Here is a 22,666-nt window from a genome sequence, read left to right as displayed (position 1 = left end):
AATTAAAAAGAGTTATCATACTATATTATTTAATGTTAGTGTATTAATATTAAACACAGACATATTCAACAAAATTAATATAAAGAAATGAATACTAAAAAAAAAAATTTACATAATCCTCCAAACAGTGTATAATATAATAATAATAAATAATAATAATAATAATGATTATAAAAATAACTATTACTATTATATTGTCATTATTATTTTAAATTTATTGTAAGGTAATTGGCTTGTCTTATTTTCTTTGAATAAAGAAAATAACTTTATAATCCTTGAAACTGAATATCATTTAGATTATAATCGTAATTATGTTTTATTTAAATTTATAAGACAATTGATTAATCTAAAAAATATATTAAATTTTTTTTCTATGTTAACAGCCAAAATACACATTTATATAATGTATTTCTATAGCAAACAACAAGTTTCTTTTTATTAAATATTTATTTTAAAAACAAAATCTTGAATAAATGTCAGCAAAAAGGCACAAGCATGGACTCAGAGTTTACCAGGTGTACCTGAAGGCACCAATAACCCGGACCAACCGATGGAAATAGGTTAATGTGTACACACACACACACACACACACACACACACACACACACACACACACACACACACACACACACACACACACACACACACACACACACACACGCACACACGAATGACAATGTATGATTAAAAACAAAATCCTCAGTCTGAAAATTCCAGAAAAAATATTTTCACCCCCATACATTTCTTCACCTTAACACAGTGCATATTTTTCTTGTTTACATAAATTAAGACTTTACAAAGCTATTAGATTTTGTATTTATCAGTAAAAATAAGTTTTGCTTAAAAACAGCGCCATCTTCTGGATGCCAGCATAAATCAAAAAAATAGAGTATTACTGTCCACTGGACTGTTACAGTGATTGAAGCATATTTTCATATAACATGTTTGAATTTTCTATATATATATACTTACACTCTCTTTTAAAGGTGTAAAGGTCATAAACTGCTCTTTGCTTTTAACCTGTTTTTTAAACACATCAAGCCATCAAGTAAAATCTTGAATGAAACACCTTTACTTTTGTAACAGGTTATTTTACACTGTAATTTTACTCAAGTAAAATATCTGAATACTTCTTTTACCATTGACTTTCAGGTAATGAAAGCTGATCTTTCTTCATTTTAAACTCTGGTGGTGATTCAAATCATATTTCAGCAGGATTCAGGCAGAAGAGTTGCTCTCCACGTCGTCACCGCTCCTCTGATAACAGCCATCTGAAGTTCTTCAGCTCTCTGATGCTGGTGGAAATCCTGTGGGACAATTCACCAAGAAAACAGTGACTGAAATGTAAATTTGGGCTCCAGAGTTTTCTCTCTGCCATGTACCCCAGTTATTCTGAGGATATAATGAGAGAATTTGCTATTTTCACATTTCAGGGGCAGCGTTGCACATATTTAAATGCACTTAACGTTTGCACGGGTCTGTGCTGTGCACTTAAAGTCTGTTTCTGCAATATGTATTTTTATGTTACAGCCTCTATGTCCAAGACAAAGGTCCCTCGGGACATACACATGTTGATGTACGATGCTGACAGACTCTCTCACCTTCCAATGGCGTTGAACAGGGAGACGATCTCCTGTCGGCTGAGCTGGAAACTGGGTCGCTGGACGCTGGATGTGGGCAGAGCTTCAATCTGCCGCTCTGAAAACAAAATCTTTAGGGATGTTCCTAATCCCTGAGTCTGATGACGAGAGAGACAGAGATCAAAACAAGGCAGCAAATCACTGTTGTACCAGAGTACAATTACCACACTGTAAAAATACTCTGTCACAAGCAAAAATCCTTAAGTATGTACGTACATATAAAATGTCCTTAAAGCAATAAAAGTTGAAAAAATGTCCTTTGTGACTGTTACACTATTAAATATTGTATCATTAGATTATTATGACTAATAATAATATAAAAGCATAAAAGCTCATTTTTAACTAGCAATTAATTTTATTTTCATTTTAGTCATTAATGCAGTTAAAGTTACAACAGCACTCTCTGATTATGGTATTTTTTATTATTCCCATTTTTTTCTTCTTATTTTTATTTTTATTGTGGTAATAATAAAAAGAGCTATAATCGGAGTGCCGTCCTCATTTTGACTGCACTGATATCTACTTTGAGGATTTAGCACCTCAAAAAGGTCGATTGTTAGTTTTTTCATCATGAATTTTCATCATGGCTTCATCTACTGATTGTTCTTCATTAAGAGATTAATTGATTGATTTGTAAAAACAGTGAGAATAACAGTTTTTAATGTGTGCAAATGACAGGATTATTACAAATAAATTTAAATTATTTGAAATAAAAGCAGCAAATCTTTGTGAAGCTGGAACCATTCATAATTTCTAATCAGATATAAATAATAAAATATTAAATAAGCTCTTTGTAGGTTTTGTGCACATAAATCTTAATTTGAAAAGTAACTAAAGTTATCAAATGCATGTAGTGAAGCAGAAAAAGATGAATATTTCTTCCACCACTGACACTCAGCTAATGAGAGCTGGAGTAGAAGTGGCGTGAAAATTAAGGACTCAAGTAAAGTATAAGTGCCTTTAAATGTGTACTTAAGTAGTACTTGGGCAAATATAATGAGTTAGACTCCACCACAGCAGATCAAATAACCGTTGCAACAACAAAAAGAAAAAACTCGCCTGCAGTTTCCCCCACAGTCGACACTTGAAGCAGCCCACGCAGTCCATGATCCTGGAGATGTTGAGGAAGGCCAGTCTGATGTCCTCCTGAAGAAAACACACTCAAGTCACTTTGATGGTCGAAAAAAATATGTTTAAAACCTGGTTAATAACTAAATAACAAGAGTGGAGTGTGTCGATAATGACTTGATTTTAATGAGAGTGTGAACAAGTCCTTTATTTTCTGTTTAGTGAAACAAAATGAGTCTCATTTTCAGTTAAATGAACGCAGATTTTCTTCTCATGTCCACAAAGACCTGCTGTCCACGTTATTAAATCTGAAATGATCCTTTCTTGATAAATACAGCAGTATTTTCTTGGAATACGAGGTGATCACTCTGTCTGTTACTTCATTTTTTTCAGTTTTCTTGTTGAACAGAAGGTTATAATAATCGCTGACCTTCAGTTCGGCTGCTTCTTTTTCATCCCCAGCAAACAGAGACGTCTCATCAAAGTGCAGAGGGAAAGATCTGGAGAGGAAAATCACAACAAACTCACAAGAAACTACACTAATAAGAAGAGAAGAAAACTAAATAATCCACAGGTTGCTCCCAAAACTAGTAGCTTTATAAAATGAACCATTTAGCAAAGCATTTTTCCAGGAAACTCTAGAAAAAAAGAAAATTGCTTGCAAAAAAGAGAGAAAAATAACTATAAAGCTGTACCTTAACTTTGTCATGTTGTACCACTCTTGCATATTTTATTTTTTAACCTTAATTCTTATTTAAGTTTTACATACCTCTTACTATTTATTTTCTACTTTCTTTATTCATCTGTACTTATTTTCATCCATGTGCTTTTGCAATGACCAAATTTACCATCTGAAGTTAATTGAAAATATTATACATAATATGTATATATAAACCAAGAAATAATAATAATTTAATTATAAATAAAAAAAATAATAAATAAAAAAATAATAAAAATAATTTATATATTTATTTATTTATAAATTATTCTGTACATCATTTTATATATATATATATGCAATATATAATGATGTACAGAAATAATTAATAAATTAAATAATATAAATAATACAGAAATTATTTGAATTTCTCTTATATTTGCTATATTTATTTACTGAAAAAAGCATCTATTTGTCTACACAGCAGCTCTACTTTTTGAAATTGAGACAAACTTCAAAAACTGATGGGACATTTACAGGAAAATAATATTATAGGACAGAGTGAATATTGAATGGACCACACTGAATAAAATAAAATAAATCTGAGTAAAAAGTGTATTAAAGACTTGATGCCGGCCCTGTTCTGTGTCAGTATCAGGTCTCGGGCTCACCGGGCCAGCTGCAGGATGTCCAGCAGCAGCTCTTTGTGTCTCTGGTCCTCCTCCGGTCTGCCGGTGTACAACTGGAAGGACGGCTGCTGGAAGAAGGGCAGAGCTTTGGCCAGCGCTCGCAGCTCGATCAGGAACAGGAAGTACAGGTTGCGGAGCCTCTTGGGCCCCTCGCCAGCCGTCAGCTCCGAATCAAAACGCTGTCTGAACTCTGACACGTTGTGACCCCACTTCTTCTGAAACCAGCTGTCTGAGGGAAAGAAGGGGTTAACACAGATGGGTCAGAATGCCTTTCACTGAAATTAGGGGATTTTATTGTGAAGTTTTGAATATCATATTAGCATCCAGAAAGAACATTAAACAAGACCTGATCAGAATCAGTCTCTTAGTCGTTCGGTGCGTTTACATGGACACGAATAACCCGATTATGATCCGGTTTTTGGAGAATGTAAAAAGCGTATTTATTTCATTTTTATTTATATAGTTTATTTGATAGGGACAATGCAAACAAACACAGTACAACTTCCACAAGCTGTAGTAACTGATGTTTCACATATAGAGATTACATATTGCTATGTCCCAAATTCCTGTCCCTAGTTAGGCTTTTAGTAAAGAAAAATAAGGAAAAAATAGAAGATATCAAGGTTACATACAACAGCGTGCATGAGTGTAGGTTTATGAGACACCTGACATTACTAGCTGGAGTTCTCTGAAAGAAACTGGGGTGTGTATGCAGACTGTAAATAACCAAATTTTTCTGCAAACAATATCCCAAATATGATCCTAACCAGGACAAGCCTCATAAACAGGTTATTCATGTCCATGTAACCGCAGCCAATAAGAGTTATAGGAGTATGGGAGAATAGGAGTTTTTTATGGCATGATTATGTTGTTGTACTGATGGAATTATTACTGTGGAGATGTGTATTGTGTATTAATACTTTTACATTTAATACATTTGTATATTGATAACGCACCACATGTAACCCTACATTTTTTAAGAAACCTTTGTTTTTCTCATATGCCTCCATGGTGAATGGAGAAGCCAAAAAATGTGACCATTCTTCACGAATTTCAGTCACTGGGGACCAAGTTAAACAAAAACAAAACTTTATATAAAAAAAATACTTATTAACTCTCAAACAAGTCAGCGTGCATCTAAAATGTGCTCAAGCAGAGCTCATACGCAGCCACCTGCTCGGCACGCAACACGACATTAGACTGTTTATACTGACTTTTGTCAGAGCAAAAATAAATTTTTTCTTTGGTATTAATTGAATGATTATTATTATTTGTCAATAGTTTATTTTTTTTTTAATGCTGTTTTATTATTTTGTTTACATTAGTTTTTTAGTGTTTTCACTTTGGTTTAATTATTATTATTTTATTAAAAAAAAATGTTTTTTAACTTTTTTTTTTTTTTAATTTTTAACAGAGTAAGAGAGGCAGCGGGAGCCATGATTCCTTTGATCCTTTGTTTGGTTGCTTTTTTTTATAAATAAATCAAGAATAACTCAAATGCATGAATGCTTGAATGCACACCGTGCTCTGAGATGCTGGGGGTGCCTCCACTGAAAGTGGAGGCGTGCAAGAAAAACAAAATTTTCCTCCTTAATTCAAAGCATATCATGGTGAGAAATTGATAGATAAATGGTCATTATGCAAGTTTTCCTTTAATGCTGAATTTACCATGTGGGCTAATAATGCACAGGTAGTTGAATTTTTCTGTATTATTTAAGGTCAGTTTGTTATATGTAAAGAATTTAAAATACAAACTGCAAACATTTCTGTCTCTGTCCTTGCTGCTGACGTTTTGTTTTGCTCATGAATCAGTGGGAGAGAATAACCGACAGATCTGTGAGGTTTGTGAAAGTGTCGGTGTTTCTCACCATCCAGGAGGTACCTGGCGCTCAGGTGTATGTTGATGCTGGCATGGAGGCCGGAGATGAGCCGATAGAAAGCTCTCTTCTCCACACACTGGCCTGAAGAGACACAAACAGAGAGGACTGAAAACTGAACAAAAAAAACAGCCTTTGATTTCTCTCTTAAGGTGAAACGTCAGCTCACCTTCCAGCCAGCTGTAGAAGATCTTTGCTGTAAATAAATAAACACAATATTGTTAACACACACACACAAACGCAACAAAACTGACAGTCTAAATGAAGTGAATCATGATTTGATTTGATTTATTTCAAACATGTAAAAAAGAAAATTGAGAAATTATTATAAGAAGAAGCAGACTGAAATAAGTAATATTTACAGACAATGAAAAACATAAAGAAATGGTCAAACACATGATAACTTGATTTACATATTCGAAAAGTAGCAAGTACAAACTTATTTAATCCCACAATTTATTTAATTTTAATCAACCATATTCCTTATTAATTTAATCCTATACTCTAATTCACTAAACATATATTCATGCAGCCACATACCCAAAATCAAATATCTACATTTTCTCATTATTATTTCCAGAGAAAAAGATAAACTGGGAAAAAATAAATATTAAGTAACCAAATAAATAAACAGTAACCCTTGCAAACACCTTGATGCACTAAAACCCTAAATAGTTCTTACCTTCACTTCCCGAGCTGCTGTGGAACGAGTCGGGAATGAGAGGTCGCTTGACAGTAAACGGTCTGTGAGGGGGAAGTAAAGGGAGAGAGCCAATATTATCATTTTTACTACATTTACTACAACTACATTTATTTGACAACATGGCTTATTTACCAGATTTCTTAATACAAAATATAAATCAACTATTATTATTTATCAGAATGAAGACTGATGAAAGTTTTTCTCCATCAGCCTGTAGACTTTTAGTCTTGTTTTAACCCTTTGAAACCTGAGCAAGTTGGTTTGATTACTTTGAAAAACATGGGAAGAGCGTAATGAGCACTGGTCTAACTAGACATGGTCTAAAAAAATAACAAGAACTTAGTTAAAAGTAACAAGAAAATTGCCTGAAAATAGGAAAAAGGACACTTAAACAAAACAAAGGCAATGAAAAAAAATACTACGTATACTTTTTTCCATATTTATCTTTTTTTTTTTTTTTTTTTAAAAAAAAAAGGGTTAGGGTTACCCTCTTTCCCTCTTTTTCTCCAAAAAATATTCAGGTAATTTTCTTTTTACTAATTTCTGGTAATTTTCTGGAATTTTTTTTGCCAAGTTGCTCAATGCTTTTCCCAATGCATGTTTGCATTTTTTGAAATCAAATTTTCTCAGGTTTCAAAAGGTTAAATAGCTTGTGAAAAGCAACCGAACACAGCACAAGAGAACTGACGACCTAAAACCAAAGACCAGCCGCTGATCCGAGCTGTTATTGTTTAACAGTTGTTGAGTGTTTACTTGAAGCAGTTTTCCTCATAGATGCTGTTCCAGATCTGCCAGGCCTCTGGTCCTCTGTAGCCCGTGAAGCGCTCCGGGTTCAGCAGCAGGTCGACATGCTGGGAGTCCGGTGACTCCTCGTCTGGGAAACAGAAACACTTCAGTCCGCTGTGAGACACTTTCTTTGTCAACCAAGTTTGACCAAAACCAAAAAGACCTCCAGTGAAAGGTGGAGACAGTAGCAGACACCCATGATAATACGTTCGGTCGACCTGAAAAGTGCTGAGAAATCAAAATACAAAGAAACTGATCTGTGATCCATAAATTTACTTAAATGTTCTTTAGTGTTATATGCTTTATATCTTGTTCCCTAAAAAACTGTACTTACAATATATTTTACTGTTTCAGTTGTTTGCAAAAAATTCTTCACATTATGCTCCTTAAATAAACTTGATTTTAAATTCAAAATTCAAACAATTTTTTTGCCACATGAAATCACAAATGAGAAATTAAATAGTCAGTTTTGTCACATTAGTAAAATTATTTGTATTCTTTCCATTTACATTTTCAAATATTGTATTCTCACGTTTCCTTAAAAAGACATACATATTCTTTAATTAATTCCTTAAATAAAAAAATAATAAAAATAAAAATAAAATAAAATTTATTTTATCCTCATAAAATCTTTAAATAATGTATTATTTCAGTTATGTTCCCTAATATCACTATAAACCTTCTGTTCTGTTGTTTTTTTTTAATGTGTGTCTTCTCTAAAAACTATGACTTATTTAAATCCTATTCCCTAAAATATTATATTTTAGCTTTAACATTACCTATGTTAATGACTATGACTATGACGTATGACTATGACTCTTTGTTAATTTTATTAAAATGTGATGGAGATTTACCAAAAAAAAAAAAATTTAAAAAATTAAATTAAATTACATTTTTACTTTTTTTTGTCCCCAAACCATTATTTGTGCTGATCACAAATCAAAAACAAAAAAGGGTTAACGACTGAATAAATAAAGTTAAAATGAGGATGCCACATGTCAATCAACAGGTCTTTTTTTTCATTTGTTGTAACTATACTTTTAAATATGGGATACGGCAAAGAACACTGAATTAAAATACATAAAAATTTTGGATTATATGTTTGTTCATTCTATCATTTGCTCAGTTGATGGATTTAAAAGTACCGTCAACCACGCAGAAGCGTTCGGCCTCGTCATCGTGTTTGCTCCAGCTGAGGAGAGCCTCTTTGGTCTCGTCACTGGAAATGAAAACAGAGAAATATGCTGGTTCAACTGTGTCTGTTTGGCTAAAATGTTATATTATAATACACAAAGTCTTTAAATGACCAATAATTTTAAAGTATTAATATACTGTATTTAATGTTAACATAGTGATCTTATACTATAATCCTGACTCACCTCAGTGAAACATCTACGGCTCCGAGATGCTCCGCCTGCTCACACTCAGCTGACTGCTCGTTTGCTTCTGCTGAATACTGAATACACACACACACACACACACACACACACACAAACAATCACAACATTTTTGATTCCATTAATAAGTAAAATTATTTCACTAAAAGCTCTTCTGAGTTGTAAAATAAAGGGAAAAATACTCTGAAATACTACAACAGAATATGGATAAAGTGATCCTGGCTGATTCACCTTGTTGTGGGAGGACGATCTGATTCCCTCCGGCACTTCGTTCTGTGGGCGCAGAGAAATTTTAGCAAGTCTGATGCGAATGCAGGTGACATTATTTGAAGCATGTGGATGAGATGAGACGAGGAACTCACAAGAGAGCAGGGCTTCACAGCACAGTCCCTCAGACCGCAGTGACTGCTCACCGCCCAGAACGGACACGCCTTATTCAGGTTCACCTGCAGAGGATCAACACTGTTAATCTGTGTGTGTGTGTGTGTGTGTGTGTGTGTGTGTGTGTGTGTCCATCAGTCCACCTCACCTTGTAGAACCTGAAATAGTCTGACTCCAGAAGATTTTGAAGTTTGGGGAAAAGCTTGTCGTTGTTGAAGGTATCGATGGTCTCCACATCACAAGTACAGTCGTCCAGATCACCTGTGACCTTTGTGAGACACAAAATACACAAAACAATCTTATCTTCTGAGCTGGTGGTTTTCTGTTGAACACCATTCACTATATTACACATACAAGGGTGTATACAGTTTTGTAGTTTTCTGTTATTTCGTTAAAATTTAGAATTTGGAATACAACAAACTCCAACACAAAACTTTGTTTAAATACCTTCGGCAAATGTTTAATCAAAACTGAAGTTCCCGGCAGCTTTTTTTCTTTTAAATTCAATGAAAATGTAAATAAAAAATGAATAAGTAAAAATAAATCCCTGAGGTTTTACAAAGTATCCTCCCATACTGACATTTTATTTGTATGTACTGCAGACTGCCTTCCCTGGTGCTGTTTGAGTGTAATACACACATTTTTTCATTAATTTATTTCATCAGCAATAATCTGCAAAATGCCAAATATCGGCCCCAATAATCAGCCAGGCCAATAATCTGTTGATCCCTACTGCAAAGTAACTAAAGGATGTCAGATAAAACTAGTGAAAAATGTACATTTCCATCTTAAATACAGTGTTAGTATGATTTTTTATGATTATGCATCCTCTATAGTTAGTTCCAGACTCTGTGTCTACTTAAAGGAAATACCTATATACCTACATATGGCGAAGTCTTAGTACCTACAGGTTATGTTTGACCACGGATACCTGAGCTGGACCAGTGGCAGTAAATTTAGCAACACAAATACCTGCCTCATTCCTCAAAAGAAGTCTAGTACCTGACATGTTAGTAACTGATACCTATCATCTACGTCACAGTATTGTATAAATACTACGGCGTTTCTAAGCGGTCAGTGTCAGCCAGCTCTCTGTGCTCTGTCTCAGTTAGTCTGCGTTTAGTCCTGTCTCTGTCTGGGCTGACCCGAGCGCTCGTCTTTGTTGTACTTGTCCTCATTTGTAGTCTCAGTTCATTTTTGTACTCATCTTCATTTATGTTACCCATGTTCATTTTAATTGTAATTATAATTGTATACTCATACTTTTACTCATATTAAAGGTGTGCTTATTGAAGCTTTAACAGATGTCTCCATCCTTCAGAAGTCATCACATAAAACTCACACTCACACAGTGAAGAAGACATATAAAGTAACATAAAAAGTAAATACCCAAGTACAAGTTGGGCAAAATTATACCTGAGAAGAGTACTTGAGTAAACTTACTTCATTACGGGTCACCACTCATGACTGTTACCATCACTCTGCTCGAGCTAATTTCTTCTTGTAGGATTTCTACTGTTACAATGAGGTTTTAAGTTAGTTATTTACACCTGGGCCTATTATATGCACTTAGAAAAATCACGTCAAATTTACTTTACACGTATCTTTTAATTGCTCTAGCACGTGCAAAACCGACACACATGTATTAACAAATACATCAGTGTGTAGAAAGTAACATTAGACCTATAAGAGAAACTGCAGGAGGAATATTGACCACACTGATTAAAAACAAATATGATGTTAGTAACTCCATAGTGAAGTGCCAGCGGCTCACCTGACAGAAGCACCTGCTGTCTGCGCACCCGGACACCTGGAGGAGGAGCACGAGGACCACCAGCTTCATGACGACCCCTACTCTGCCAGAAAACTACACCACACTGTCTGAAAGTATGTATACAAGAGGAAAACTTGTAGTTTAACAGAGTACTGTGGGTGGAGGAGGTGAGCGGCGGTGATCTCATGTGAACTGTTGCTTCCTGGTTTCCTCATTTCCAGTCCGCTACGTGTAATACGTGACAGATCGATCAGCTGCTTTATCACACGCAGAGTCCTTTATTATTCAAGTGCATTAATCACACACCGTCACACACACACTGTATTTCTCTGTGTTCACATTTAACGCAATACCTTAAAAAACTGTTGTTTTTTTTGTTTGAATTTCTGTTCCTGTTCGCTCAAAAAAACTATCCGACTGAAACCACGTGGAGACGAGAAATATATATATATATATATTCTCTATGCATTATTATAAAATTTAAAAATGTGTAGCCCACATCAAAAGAATACTCAAAATGATATTTTTTTATATACCTGGTTTATGTATATACTGTTTCATATAGACCTCGAAAAAAAATACATATTTTCCAAACTTTAGACATTATATCACAACAGAGAAGTGGGCTAATTTTTAAAAAGTATGCAAACGTGTTAATAACCAAACTCAATGCATTTTCTCCTGTTGTATGATATTTACATTTTTAAAAAAAAAATGTTTATGTGTTTGTTACGTTCAAATGTAATACCAACAGTCAGCCACACGGTGGGACTAAAAGACATTTACATTTACACTTAAAGGGACATTCTGTAAAAAATAACTCATCGGCAAAATTTACTAAAATATGAAAAGTAACAGTACTCATTTTTGCGGTAATACCCCAAAATATATTTGTTTATTTAATATAGCTATAGACTGTGTTTCATATAAGCCTCGAAACAAACACATATTTTCTAAACTTATAGCCTATGACATTATTCACAACAGCGAGGTAGGAGCAATAAATTCTACAAATATAAATGAATAATAAAAGCGAACTTAATACTTAATTTAAAAAAGTGCTTTTCTCTAATAATAAATAATAAATGGCATATGGAAAAAAGGACTTCCTATAAATGTTACGTATAGTTTCTGGGACTGGTTTTATCTGTTGTATTAATAATTTTAATCTAAAACAAAAGAAGTAAGCATGGTCTTTAAATGTAGCGAGGTGAAAAGTAGTGAGAATATTTCTCCCTAAAATGTGGGCAAGTGGAGTAGAAGTATAAAATAACATAAAATGGAAAATACTCAAGTAAAGTAGGGTCCAGGTATGGTAAAATTGCTATAGTACTTTAGCTAATGCACTTAGTTAGCCTACTTTCCACCACTGAAACTGGTGATATGTGCTTTGGAAAGTTATAGTAAGCTAGTAACTATAGCTGGGGAATGTAGTGAAATAGATTTAGGCCTAAAAAGTGGAAATAATCGAGTAAAAGTCAAATTTGCCGCCTCAGAAGTGTACTTACCTCATCTGATTATCTCAGTATGTGCTATTTTAACATTCAGCTCTTGTCTCTGTTTGGGCTTCATTATTATTTCTTTTACTTGCATTTTCTTGAAGTCCCTCTCTCTTTCTCTCTCTCTCTTTCTCTCTCTCTATTTTGGTGCTTCCTCGCGCTGCCAAGCCCCTGACGTAATGCTCCGCTGTTAATGATTAGCATGTGGAAAGGAGCAGCGCGAGCCTCCCTGCGTCAAGACCGCCGAAACGTAGCCGGAAGTTACAGTGCTCCTGTTTTCAAAATTACAGCCTGTGGCATTTACTAAAGGGCTGTTGGAGACCGCAAACTGGAAATACCAAAAATAGTGACAGTAAGTCCATGTATTCATTTTGTTTTGGCACGGTGATTAATATATGGTGCACTGTAAAAAGGTAGGCAGATGTTTATATCCTTTTGTTACAGTATGTGATATCTAAAGTCATTTTTCAATGTGAATTGTAATGATAAAAACAAATGGAATGATTTTATTTTGACTGATATTTTAAATGCCGTTTGTAAATGTTTTAATTTGTGTTTTTGTGCGCTCGGTCAGTGTGTGATAGTAGGCTATTGTATTGGTAATGGCATATCCATAAATGTAATTACTTCTCAGGTCAACAACTACAACTATAGCTCATTATGCAACCCACTGAGACTGATTCTTGCTGGTAACTTGTTTATATTTTAGAATTTTTACCCTTCACCTCGAAATCTTTGTTGTTAATCTGTTTAGGCAACATTTTATGATCTTTATTGCTAAAGTAATTTTATATATTTGTTCTGTCCTACTGAACTGGAACTTCTGTACAGCAATTTCCCTCGGGATACATAAAGTTATATCGTATATTTAAAAAATGCCTACTACCAGAGCTCTTTAAGAGTTTATTGTTTATTCTAGTGCGCTACCTACTACATCATAGGCTAATCATAATTAAATGCAGGCAGTTCAATATTCCGGCGATGACACAGGCAACTAATTTTTTTATGATTTTTTTTAAAAAAAATTGCATCGTTTTAAGAGCTTCTCCAAGAAAGCAGTAAAATAATCCAGAGGTAAATTAGGAAAACTCTGTACAATTATGGCGTCGCCGCACTGCAGTATTTTATTTTGAAAGCCTTAACCGGCAGTCACGTGCTGCTTCCTTTCATCTTGACCGTGCTCGCGGTGCTTTAGAGCGGAGCAGCAGAGCAGCCCGTCTGCTGGGAGATAGACAGAGGAAAAGTTAGTCAAGATGGCAAATCCCTCAGACCCGGAGTGAAGGGGCACCGCTCCCCGAAAAAAAGCTAAGCCTGTCGCCCGTAACTGAGACAAAGCCAACGATGCAAACTGCTCCGGGAGGTAAGACCCGTCACCATCGACCAACCGACTACCCGACAGCTGAAACATTCAAACTGAAGTTTCTGGACCTTCGTTTTTCGTTGTTTTGTCCTCTTTCTTTCGGCTTAGAAAGGAAATACTAACTTACTATCTTTTACAAACAGGTTTTGTGTTACAGTTACACAATTTAACGAATTGTCGAGTTATCGCTTTGTCATTTCTGCTGAGCGGTTACAGAGAATTCAGCCGTTAATGTTGGTCGTTTTGCTAACGGTGTTTGTTGTTACAACTTACGTTAAAGTTACACAGAGCTTTCTATAGAAAGTTACAGAAGGGGAAAATGGTTAGAAATACAGAAAAATGGCTATATTTGTTCTTTTTAGAAACTGCTCACACACACACACACACACACACACACACATATCCGCCAACGGTCATTCCCTGTGTGCTGATGAAGCAAAGTGACAGTTTTAGACAGCGGCTAACGCTCAGTCTGCTCCTAGCTTAACGTTACTCTCCTGGCTAAAACTCACCACTTACAGCCAGATTTGAAATACAGCTTCATATGAGAGTAATCTGTCATTAAGATAACGGAGGGAAGTCGCTGCTAACGTCTCTACAGCAGCCTCTCTGCCAGCCAACAGCCGCCGTCGGTAACCCGGACCGGCGTCCGTCCTTTGGAAAATTCCGGGATGCAGCGCCAGTAGTACCGACAGCTGTATTTTTAGGAATGGGTGGATACCAAAAGCGAAAATTATTTATTTTTGTCTCGGCGGTGAATGCCACAAGCCTATGCGCATAGGCGATGGCGAGGAGGCGACCTATAAATGCATGTATGAGTTTTTGAAGGGTGTTTTTTTTTTCTGCAGCAGCATAAAGTCTGCAGAGCTGAAGCAACAGGGACACTGGCGCATTTCTGGGGAACTGTTTAAGTCATTGCATATGTATGAAAGAGAGGGGGTGTACAGATAGCCACAGAGAGCATTGTTTGTTATAAATATGTTTCCTTTTTCTCCCCAAACTTCTAACATCGTCCTGCAGGCTTAAGAGGGATTCCCTGAAGAAAAATGCCAGTGAGGCTGAAGCTGATGTGACACAGCGTGTGCTGGAAGAAAGCTGACTCATCAAATATCAATCCCTCTGGGAGCTACTAAGCAGCAGAGAGCAGCTCATATCACCTAATGCCTAGCTAGAAGAGAGCCACACACACACACACACCAAAGGAGATTATCAGACAGGAGAAGAGGAGAAGACAGTGCAGAAACCCCCTCCAGCAGGAATATATCAAGCGCCGGCTGCAGGCGAAACACATTTTGGCACCAGAAGGCCTAACAGTGATTGCAACAACAAAGCTAAGAATGGCATCACAGTGGTTCAGCTGAACCTCACCAACTGACTGACCCCTCCCCGCGTATACATCAACAAACAGCTGATAAGACCATCGTCATCCTCCTTCAGTTTTACCCCAAACCATCAGTGTAAAGGTTGCTCCTCTCAGCCCAGCCCGGCTCCACCACAGTCAGCCTGCTTTACCCCCGCCTCGCAGACCATGATGTTTCGCGATCAGGTGGGTGTGCTTGCCAGCTGGTTCAAGGGGTGGAATGAGTGTGAGCAAACGGTGGCTCTGCTGTCCCTGCTGAAGAGGGTGAGCCGGACCCAGGCCCGATTTCTGCAGCTCTGTCTGGAGCACTCCCTCGCCGAGTGCACCGAACTCCAGGTCCTGGAGGGAGAGGCTAACAACCCAGGTAGGACAGCCAACTTACACAGTGACAAACCACCACATCACTCATTAAGACATGATAAAGATGTATTTAGAGGCAAAGTCATTAAAGCAGTACCTCATGCCCAAAATAACAATTTGTATATGAATTATTGACTCTGCATTATATTGAATTCAGGACGAAAAATTGTTTTGTTTTTTTTTTTTGCATGCATCCAGTAAACAAAGAAATCAAAAACGGTAACAATTCTTTTTTTTTTCTAGTATTATTTTTTAGGGGGAATTTTCCCTTTATTTGATAGGATAGATGGTGTGAAAGGGGGAAAGAGGGGGATGACATGCCAGGGCTGAGAGTGGAATCCAACCCGTGTTCACTACAGCAAGGATATAGCCTTTGTACATGGGGCACCCGCTTTACCAGGTGAGCTACTGGGTGCCCAAAAGAAAAATCGGAGACAATTCTCGATGAATCAGATTCATAGGAATCTGCGTTTAACAACAGCAATACTATAGCCCTTTTTACACTGCCTTTTCCAGACAGGAATTTTGCACTGTAATGCTGCTTCACTTTGCTGAAAAAAGGGGACAGAGTTGTCTCATCTTTAAACTGGCTGCGGATGTAGTAACAGCGTCAAATCAATGTCTGTGTAAAGGCCTAGACACACCAAACTGACATCAGAAAACTAGCAGCGATGTAAGCCCCCTGCTGTGTCGCCTTTACGTCACCATGTCTCAGGCAAAAAGTTGCACATAAACACACCAAACTGACAGCCAACAAGCACATATGTTCGTCGCCTGCGTGAGAGGCAATATCCCTCCATACCAGCAGACAGCAGTAGTCTGTAATAGTTAGGCAAAACGGTATACTGGAATACCACCATGACACTAGTTGGCCAGTTAGCACATTAACAACACAATCTAATATTGAAAAAATGGAGCATATTTACCTTGCGCCAATGAACAACAGCACAACCCATCAGGTAACATTTCTCTTAAGAGCTCAGTGGCTAAAGAAAAACAGTCTTACACATAACAATATTGTTTTAATCTCCCTCCCTTTTGTGCGCTGAGCTGAACAGCTTATCAGAGTTATTTAATTTGGCGGTGTGTTTCAACATGCTGAATTGTTTCTAGCACCGATAAGGACCAACAGTGAGGGACAAACCGCAGCGACAAGAGTCACGGATGCTCATCACTGGCCTGACGTTGACCGATGGCCGACTGTTGACTTAGTGTGATAAGGCCCTCTAAGAGACAGCCCGCAGAATGGGAGCATAGACAGATGGGTGTGATGTATTGACGACATGTTATGCGTGTGACCAACAGCAGGGAGATTTAAAAAGCAGCTGATAGAAGTTTGCAGCTAACTCCAAGAAGAACAGCAAACGAAAATGTGAACAAATTGGGAAAACAATGATGTCTGGGTGCTCCCTATCCTACGAGCAGATGACGACATCAGCTGCTATATTACAGGGATGGTAAATTATTGCTGTTACCATGTTATTACATTGTCATTGTTTTGAAAGCGCTGTAGTTGCATATATTATATTTCATAGGAAGCGGACACTTTTGGTCAGACCTCACACTCGTCAAGCCTCTTTTGCTTCTGGGGTGCCTGTATACTGTCTAAAATAACACACAGGTGGCATGAAGCCAAGATTGTTTGGTTCTGTGAAAAAATGCAAAGGCAGTATAAATAAGCGACTTCACAGTGGCCTTACAGTGTGAACTCTGTGTAAAAAAGGCTTATATCAAAACATTAGTTTACAATCTCTCACACAACTCGTGCAGTATAAGTCTTGTTTATCTAACTGTATGCTTAGTACTTCCAAAACACATGCATTTTTGATGAAACCTTACTATTTAAATCACTTCCACATAAACAGCACAGTCAGACATGCTACTTGTCCGTGTTTGAGACTGTTTGTAAGTGTTTTAGATAGTAAGGCTCAAGCAATACATCCCCTACACTTAAGCAGTTATATTTAATGAAATTCATCGTTGATGCCGTAGTAATGTCACATTACTTCTGCTTCAGACTGTATACTAATTGATTTTATGGTCAAAAGAGAGACTCAGTTGTCAAATCACAAATTTTGCTACTTTTCTTTTCTTTTGCCATCTGATTTGAAAATTCAGAGGGCTTTCAAGGGCATATTTTCCCAAAGGACTGTAGTTCCCGACCCTGGAACAAACACATACAGGCTCCATGCAAGCATTAGAAGATATTTCCTGTCCAAAACGTTCCTGCAGATCCATCAAGAGTAATAAATAGCTGAATCACTAATGGCATGAAACTGTGCAAAGTGTTGCACTGAACTGTAGCCAGCCTGTAAATGATTGTGGAAGGAGGTTGGGGTCGTGTATGGTGTTAGCTCAGCTGGCACTGTGGATGGCTGGAGACAGTCAGTCAGTCAGTCAGTGTGCCAGCCTATAGCGCTGTAGCTCTCTCTGGGTTGGTATCTCGCCAAGGCACCCAAGGGGGGCTCTGGCTGGGATTTGTTGCATCAGACTGCAGCGTGGCCATGGAAACAAAAACCCTGGCAACCACCCGGGCTCATGAAAAATAGAAAGAAGTGCTGCTGCAGCTGTGATGGAGAGCAGGCGTCTGTGTGTACCTATGGCAACATCTGCATGCAGTAACACATCTGTTGGCATACACTGGGGTGACATAATGGCCCTGCCTCGCAGTGACTCTCACACTTATTACATAGAGTTTCCATTAGGGTTTACAATGGGCTGTGGCTGCTGTTAATGCAGGCTGGTCTCTGTTATTGTTTAATATGAAGCTGGAGACATCAAAGCACACTACGTGAAGTTTCCTCGGTTGACCCCTCCCAGAGTCAGGCTGGTTCATACTGTCAGACATCAAAGCTGATGGGAGACATGGGGAGGCGATGGAGGGGGGGGTGACATCTTCTTATAATTCAACAACAGGTCTCTTTTTTTATTATGTTTCAGAATACAGTGCATCATGTGTGAGTCAAAGAGACATTGTCTTGTGATCTTTGTGTCGATACTTGAGTCATACTCTTATATTCTGTGTGAATCTCAGCAAGCGAGGCTCTGATTTCTGACGTGGAAATGAAACGAGGGAAATGCGCCTTTGGGTGGAAGAGGCTAGTTTCTGTTGTTTGTGTAATATAATGCAATGAAACATCTTGGAGTTAAAGAATATTTCCCCTTGTAGTATGTGATTGGTATTTGGTGATTTGCACAATAAACTTAAAAGGATACTTCACAGATTTTCAACCAGCTTTGTCTCAAAACAAAATGGGTTGTATGTGTAGATGAGTCATCGTAATCGTTCCTTAATCTAACCACGTCATTGGGCCCAGTTTCGCCAGTTCTTCTGGGCTGTTGCTCGAACTACAGGCTGTACTTTTGCATTTTTGTATTGCGCGCCACCCAGGCTGCCACCATGTACACAATGAGTGAAGAGGTGCATTAAGAGACAGACCCGCCCCTCACTCTCTCTTAAACTGGGACTGATATCTGATTAAATGGTAAAACTAGGTAGCACTGATTGAATATAAACCAAGATTATTTTACTGCTCTGCCTATTTCTCATCTAATATGTTCTTAGAGTAACATTTAAGTTCCATCCAGGAAGTTGGCGCCATACTGCTTCTTGCACAATGAAAATGGAGGCCAGAAAACCAGAGATAAAACTAACAGGCACTAATCATATATAAACCAAGAATCTGTCACTGTGTTGCATATTTCTTGCCTCAAATGTTTTCAGATACATGTTTTAGCTTACCTTTTACTGTATTTTGAGATAATTTCTTGCCAGCTCGTTCATTGTTTCACATGTACGATTTCGCGTTATGTCGCCCACCAGTGGGAGTTTTTATCGTTCTAGTAGGGCACAGTGTGTCCTGGTAGTTGACAGTTTTCTACCTCTTTAGTAAAAGCGACCTCTTTCTCTGTTTTCTCTGGTCATGTACCACCAGTGTCAAAACTATTTGTGCCTTTCTATTGCATAGACAGCCTAGTTTTATTATCTTTATATTTCCAGCAGTGAAATACGTCGTTGGGGTTACGGGTTGGATGGTTGTGGATATGGAGGTATTTATCATCAAGCATGGGGGCTGGACAGGAAGACCTGAAATCCATGTCACAGTATTTTATCCCATCTGCCTCAGTGATATTACTGATGTAGTTTAATCGACCTTGATTTACAGATACTTTAACACAGGCACTGTGGCTCTTTGAAAGTTCACTGTATTGTCGCAAGACAGAGAAATATGAACAAAATAGAAAACATTTATGCAGCACATGTACCAAATTCCCTTTCATAATTGCAGAGTTTTTAACATATCTAACTTGCTTTACTACAAATTTTGTTTTTTGAAGACGGATTATTTCCAACAAAGAGCACAAGCGGAATCATTTTTCAGTTGGTTCAGTGTCTGGTTGAGCATTAGGACTGGTGTTATTTCTTTACTTTGCGCAGTAAACAGGATTTCACTGACAAAATGGCCTGATTAGATTACTGAGAAGTTCACTTTCCAGGCGTTATGCCTTTGAGCAGACTGATGATGATAGCCTGCTCTCTCTGTGTCGTCAGTTCAGGGATTTACACTGTTGGTTTACAATCACTCACTACACTTTCCGTAAATACTAGTACTTAAAGTTACAGTATAACTCAAGAACCTTCTCTTCCTGAGGCCTCAACCTGATCAATTTAGGAAAAGTCATAATTTCAGTAAGGCAAGAACCAGACAGGGGATCAGTAAACAGTAGTACAACATTAAGCATACACATCAACACACCTGGATACAAACCTTTCAATCCTTCCCTTTGGGACACTTTGTTGTTTTTACCTAATCCGTACCTCTCATACATTTTCTCTTGCTGGGTTTTTGTTATGCACCAATACATCACCTCATATGTAAAAAAAAACTACTTAAACCATATTCTGATTCTGTCAAAGGTCAAGATGAAGTTGGAAATCAAACAACATGCTCCAGTGGAGTGGAAAAAACTTACAGAGCCCAATGAATGATGTTTTTCTGTAGGCTGACGTGGAACGTAGCATTGCCCTGGTTACCTCTTCGAAAAGTCTATGGGATTTTGGATTACAGCAGAAAATAAGCTCAGATGCAAACAAATGTTTATGTTACGTTCACATTTTGTTCAGCAAGATATTTTTCACAAAAAAACACAATTTTTAAGATTTTTTAAAGCCTAAATGCAGTCGCCAGATGTAAAAGGCAGACATCAGTCTGTAAACAAACTACACTATGGTCGCATGACTTCGGTGTTGTCGCAGTTCCTTGTGACTACACCGAAGTCATGCGCTCACATGCGTCACTCTATAGTTTCATTTAGCCACTTGTTAGCAACCGCTGTTTTCTAATCATGTAAAAGCTTTGAAGTTCTCAAGCAGGGTATTTACTCAAGTATTTTATATTGTAGATCAAAATTTTAAAGTCTTTCAAGCTAGTGTTAACCACAGACCTTATTTCAGACATCTAACCAAAAACCCATTGACTTTGAGACGAGGGAACTGGAGATGTTGAAATGCTAACTTATTTCTGGGTTTTAGGGCTCATTCCTGCGGCACTTCATGGTTAAAGTTATATTCAGTTTTGTCTGAAGCTGTGTATTTCCAGTGTCATTAAGATAATCATGTTCATGTAAATGTAGCTGATCCATACAGTGCAGCTGTTTTGCCTCAACCATGTAGTGATTTGCTTTTTTTCTTATAGTCCATTTCACTTAGAAATTGTCGCATCAGTCTGATAATGAGCTGTGTTGCTTAAGGTTTTGTAAAACTTTAAAATACTGTTAATTCAAAGATCAAACTAAATGGTCTTACTGTACATATTAAATTATATGGTAAAGGTAAACTCTTTTCCCCTAGCAAATATACTTTGCTTTCAGAACTGGAAATCATGTAGAGCACTACCAAATGGTGCATATTTCTCTACTTTAAACAAGCATGTCTGTGTAATTTCAGCACATGCTGGCTCTAAATATTCTGTGTAACAAACTCTGTCCCAGTGGAATCATGCTTAAGGAGATTTTAATGGACTTCTACCTTCTGGTACCTCCAGATTAAAGTTTGGGCCACGCCTTTGACTTTCCCCCCACCTGTGTCAGTTTGTGGTCGCTTCCCATCCGCTGATTCAGCTAAGTCAGATGGAATCAGCAGGCCAGTTTCAGCACTGTAGACTTAACGTCAGGACACATGCTGCTGAAAAGAGGGAGATCGAGAAGGTTGTCTGGTTACGTGATCCCTCTGGTATGTTGTGGTAGCTTGTTTGAGTGCTTATGTGCTAGAGTAAGGCAGATACATTGGTCTGCTTTTTTAACTGGGCTGATACAGATCTTGTATTGATTATGGAGTATTTTCCAGAAGTTACCACAACTATACAGGGAACATTTTAAGCCCAAAAAAACATACTAGTTTGTGTGTGTGTTACTGCAAATGCGTTGTTATTCTGTTAAAGGCTCTGTGTTCAGTTTAATTGTAAATCTTCCTTGAATGGCTTGCCTTTTTTTAAAAAAGCTGCTGCCTTAGAAAAAATAGTCTTTTTTTCAAGAATAGGAATAAAACATTGAATAGCTGTATTTTAAAGCATTTAAAGAGAACAATATTGGCGCTGTAAGTCTAAAAATAGCCATCAATAAATTAAACAGCAAAACCACAAATTGCTTACAGATTCAAAAAGCTTTTGTCCTTCCCTGAACCCCTCATGTACGATTATTAGTCTAATAGCTGATTAATAATTAGTGTATGATTTGAGTGCAGGAGTGAGACATGCTGGCTGTTAAAGGGTTAACATGCAGCTGGAAGTCTTGGGCTGAGTGGAAAAGCGCAACTATTTGGAAAGTGGTGTACAAATGAATGGAATCCTTGGTGACCTACTTCTCTGAGCGGCTGAGAGGCGGCCTTGTTTTGGGACCCAGCGAGTGATGCGACGTTATTTGCGACTTGAGATGCAAACGTAGTCAATGGTGTCACTATCACACTGAAAGACAGGCAGAGTTGCATCACACAGGATTTATTTTTATTGAAGTTTTTCATGTTGTTTTTAGATGATGATTTCCTTGAATTGGTTACTTTTTAGGAGTTTATGCATTTTCAGGTTGCAGCATATCTGTCTGAACAGCCTGGTACAGA

At 37.3% G+C, this 22,666-nt stretch overlaps 2 protein-coding genes across 3 annotated transcripts in view; one reads left to right on the top strand and one right to left on the bottom strand.

Moving 5' to 3' along the window:
* Positions 1 to 1,010: 1,010 nt before the first annotated feature.
* ero1a (endoplasmic reticulum oxidoreductase 1 alpha) lies at positions 1,011 to 11,134 on the bottom strand. The gene is made up of 15 exons (XM_042486755.1): positions 10,974 to 11,134; positions 9,348 to 9,467; positions 9,181 to 9,264; positions 9,050 to 9,091; positions 8,801 to 8,877; positions 8,567 to 8,640; positions 7,389 to 7,509; positions 6,615 to 6,676; positions 6,102 to 6,128; positions 5,924 to 6,016; positions 4,038 to 4,284; positions 3,139 to 3,208; positions 2,700 to 2,786; positions 1,602 to 1,738; positions 1,011 to 1,307 (listed from the first exon to the last, which is right to left on the bottom strand). Exons 1-15 carry the CDS (start codon positions 11,040 to 11,042, stop codon positions 1,247 to 1,249), a joined length of 1,371 nt encoding a protein of 456 aa, XP_042342689.1. The 5' UTR covers positions 11,043 to 11,134; the 3' UTR covers positions 1,011 to 1,246.
* Positions 11,135 to 13,684: 2,550 nt separating this feature from the next.
* samd4a (sterile alpha motif domain containing 4A) overlaps positions 13,685 to 22,666 on the top strand; it is a 65,074-nt gene continuing 56,092 nt past the window's right edge. For both annotated transcript variants that reach the window (XM_042490973.1, XM_042490965.1), the window contains exons 1-2: positions 13,685 to 13,832; positions 14,853 to 15,556. In XM_042490973.1, the coding sequence (XP_042346907.1) occupies positions 15,361 to 15,556 (196 nt within the window). In that variant the 5' untranslated portion in view covers positions 13,685 to 13,832; positions 14,853 to 15,360. The remainder of the gene's footprint in view (positions 13,833 to 14,852; positions 15,557 to 22,666) is intronic.

The sequence above is a fragment of the Plectropomus leopardus genome, chromosome 1, assembly GCF_008729295.1.
Source record: "Plectropomus leopardus isolate mb chromosome 1, YSFRI_Pleo_2.0, whole genome shotgun sequence".
Lineage (NCBI taxonomy): Eukaryota > Metazoa > Chordata > Actinopteri > Perciformes > Serranidae > Plectropomus > Plectropomus leopardus.
The sequence above is the reverse complement of the archived record's forward strand: the minus strand, read 5'-3'. Positions and strand labels throughout refer to the sequence as shown.